This window comes from Leishmania panamensis (genome assembly GCF_000755165.1).
Source record: "Leishmania panamensis strain MHOM/PA/94/PSC-1 chromosome 32 sequence".
NCBI classification, from domain to species: Eukaryota; Euglenozoa; class Kinetoplastea; order Trypanosomatida; family Trypanosomatidae; genus Leishmania; species Leishmania panamensis.
In genome coordinates, this window is record NC_025879.1 from 299886 (window position 1) to 302582 (window position 2697).

The following is a 2697-nucleotide window of genomic DNA, read 5'->3' on the forward strand; positions in this document are numbered from 1 at the left end:
GTGTAGTTAAACACTCGTTTTTCATGAAATTTTGTCTCTTTTTGTCATGGCAGTCTCTCGCGCGCTCCATCGCTCCTCTCCGCTTCCTTTCTCTGTGCTTGCCTTTTCCTGTGCCTGCGGGTCTTTTGTGTTCCCTTATTTCCTTTTTTTTTCTCTCATCTACACCTTCGTCTCCCCTTCACCCACCCCCGCCGCTACGGACTCCTCCACGCCACCGCTTCTACCCGCCTCTCTCGATCAGCTATTGAACACAGCAACGTAGCACCACTGCGCAGTCAAACGCCTTGTCTTTCCTGCGGCCTCGTTTTTTTCTACTTTTCCCTCGGTTGATTTGCAGTAGTGCACTCTGTGTGTTTCCGTTAGTCACACCGCCTCCTCTCTGCTTCTGGACGCCCCAAACTACTTAATAGCGAGCACGCCTTTTTTTTTTTTTTTACTCACGCGCCCCTCGTGCCCTTGACTCTCTCTCTCTCTCTCTCTCGTTGTCAAAAGTGCTGTCGTGCATTGTGCGCCATTGCCGTTGCCGCCTTCACACAGGCGTATACACTGTAGCGCTTTCCGCACCAGAACCGGCTACCTCCATAGCCGTCATCGACCCCCCACCCCCTTTCTAAGTCGCCTGGGGGGGGTGAGAATCACCATCCAAGGCAAAGAAGACTGTTCAATATCGAACACGAATCAAAAAAGAAAAACAAATACAGCGAGAGAGAGACAGCGCAGAGACAGACGAGCCTACTTGAGGATGCCACAGGAGCCATCCACCACACCGCCGGCGAGCGCAGAGCAGCACGAGGCGTCACATTCTCGATCTCGAAGCGAAAGTTCGCTGTCCTCCAACGTCAGCAATCCTTATGAGTCCGCGCTGAAGCTAGGCCCTACACTTTGGGTGGAAATGTGGGAAAACCAGCGCTGGTATCCCGTTATCGGATGGGGCACCAGTCGCTTTCTTACTGACCTTCCCAACTTCTGTTTTGTACCCCCGGCGTACCGCCTCTGCGGTGCCCACCCAGCCGACTTCGACGCTGCTTTTCAGTCGGCTAACCCTCCCTCTTCTCGTGCCTCCAATCCACAGTGGCCGGCCCGTCGCATCCTCACAGTGGCGCTTCCCTCGGACTACCGGTGGGTGGGCTTCTGGGAAATTTACAAGGAGCACCCACACGGCACTGACACGGCCGGGTGGCGCTACGGAGAGCAGTTCGTCAGGTCGGATAGCCGAGGCAACGCTGATGTTGCCAACGCTGCGTTGTGCAAGCGGGTTCTGTCTCCGTTCAGAAGGAACCACATGCCCTTGTGCGTCGTCCGCCGTCGCTTGTGGCGCCGCCGCGTGGCGCTGATGGGAGAAGAGCCTCCCTCGTCCTCGGACGACCTCTTCCTCAGCGACTCGGAGAAAAACTTGCAATCCTATCTGAGTGAGAAGCAGGAGGAGATGAACATGGCCGAGCGCCTCAAGGAGGAAGAGTTCATGGCAGCCCAAGCTGGCGAGCCGTGGTCGCAGGAGAAGGAAATGCAGGCGGAGGAGGAGCTACGAAAGTTCTGCCGCGAGCGTCGAAGCCTCGAGAGTGCGTCCCGCATGCTCAGCGCAAGCCCGAGCTTCGCAAACCCGTTTCAGCGGTCGGAAGACGCTGATGGCATTTTCCCAGCTGACACCCACGACGCCGATCCTACCAACGTCGAAGCACAGCTGGGGCGGTATAGCGGCGCCGTGGCCGCGTCGTCGTGGGCGTGGGACAGCCGATCAAATCTTGCGGCACCTGCCGTCTCGTCGCCGATGGCGGTCGCTGATGACGTGACTGTTGGTCATAACTCCACTTCTCAGCATGACGAATACGCCTTCGAGTCTTCCAGCGCCAATGCGCTGAGTCGTGTGGATGGAAGCGACCTGATGGAACAGAGCACGGTCGAGGAGTTCGTCGCGTCCACTGCGATAGGTACGGGACCGTGGCGCACCGACGGCGCGGATACCGCCGCCGAAAATATGGTGGGGCGATTTGTGTCAGCATCGCCGACAGACATCACCGACTTGACCAATGACGACCAGGCTACTGGTGTGTCGATTGATGGCATGAACGATCCCAGCGGGGCGAATTTCCGCGCGATTTTTTCGCAGTTCATGGATCCGTCTGGTGATCAAAAGACGCTATGATTAACTCCACCAACGCTCATTAGAAAGGGAGGACGGAGGGGGGAGGATGAGTATCGGAGGACGGGCGCCAACCTATGCGAGTGGCGCTTAGCTCTGTGTGGTTCTCTGTGATGAGATGCGTCTGCTGCAGCGAGGCGGTTACGAACTCTCCTCCTTCCTTGTTCTGACTTCTTCTTGCTCGGAATTTCTTTTTGGAGTGACTCGTGTTTCTCATTGGTGCCTCTTTTTTTGTGTTTGTATTCGTCTCAGTCATCTTTTTTTCCCTGTGAGTCGCTCTCTCCCCCCTCCTCCCCATTCCTCATACTTTCCTTCAGTCTTATAGGCGTTGTTTGGGTTTCTGTCTGTTTAGTTAGTTTCCCCATCTTTGTGAACGGGTGTTAGTGCGTCCTGTGCGAGTACTTCCTTTACTTCGAGTCTTGTTCCTCCTGCCACACGTCTATGATCCAGAAAGAAAAACGCGAAATGACAAGACCTGACGCAACAGGCGCTCACAGACGGTGTTGAAAGGGGTTAGGGGATAACACAGAGGCGATGGTGTACCTCCATGTTGTGTG

The 2697-nt window shown here is 55.7% G+C and overlaps 1 protein-coding gene across 1 annotated transcript; it reads left to right on the forward strand.

Annotated features, from left to right (window-relative positions):
- Positions 1-742: 742 nt before the first annotated feature.
- On the forward strand, positions 743-2143 carry LPMP_320890 (hypothetical protein; the record flags this gene model as incomplete). Its single annotated transcript, XM_010703474.1, has 1 exon — positions 743-2143. The coding sequence occupies one exon, from the start codon at positions 743-745 to the stop codon at positions 2141-2143; it is 1401 nt and encodes a 466-aa protein (XP_010701776.1).
- Positions 2144-2697: the final 554 nt, after the last annotated feature.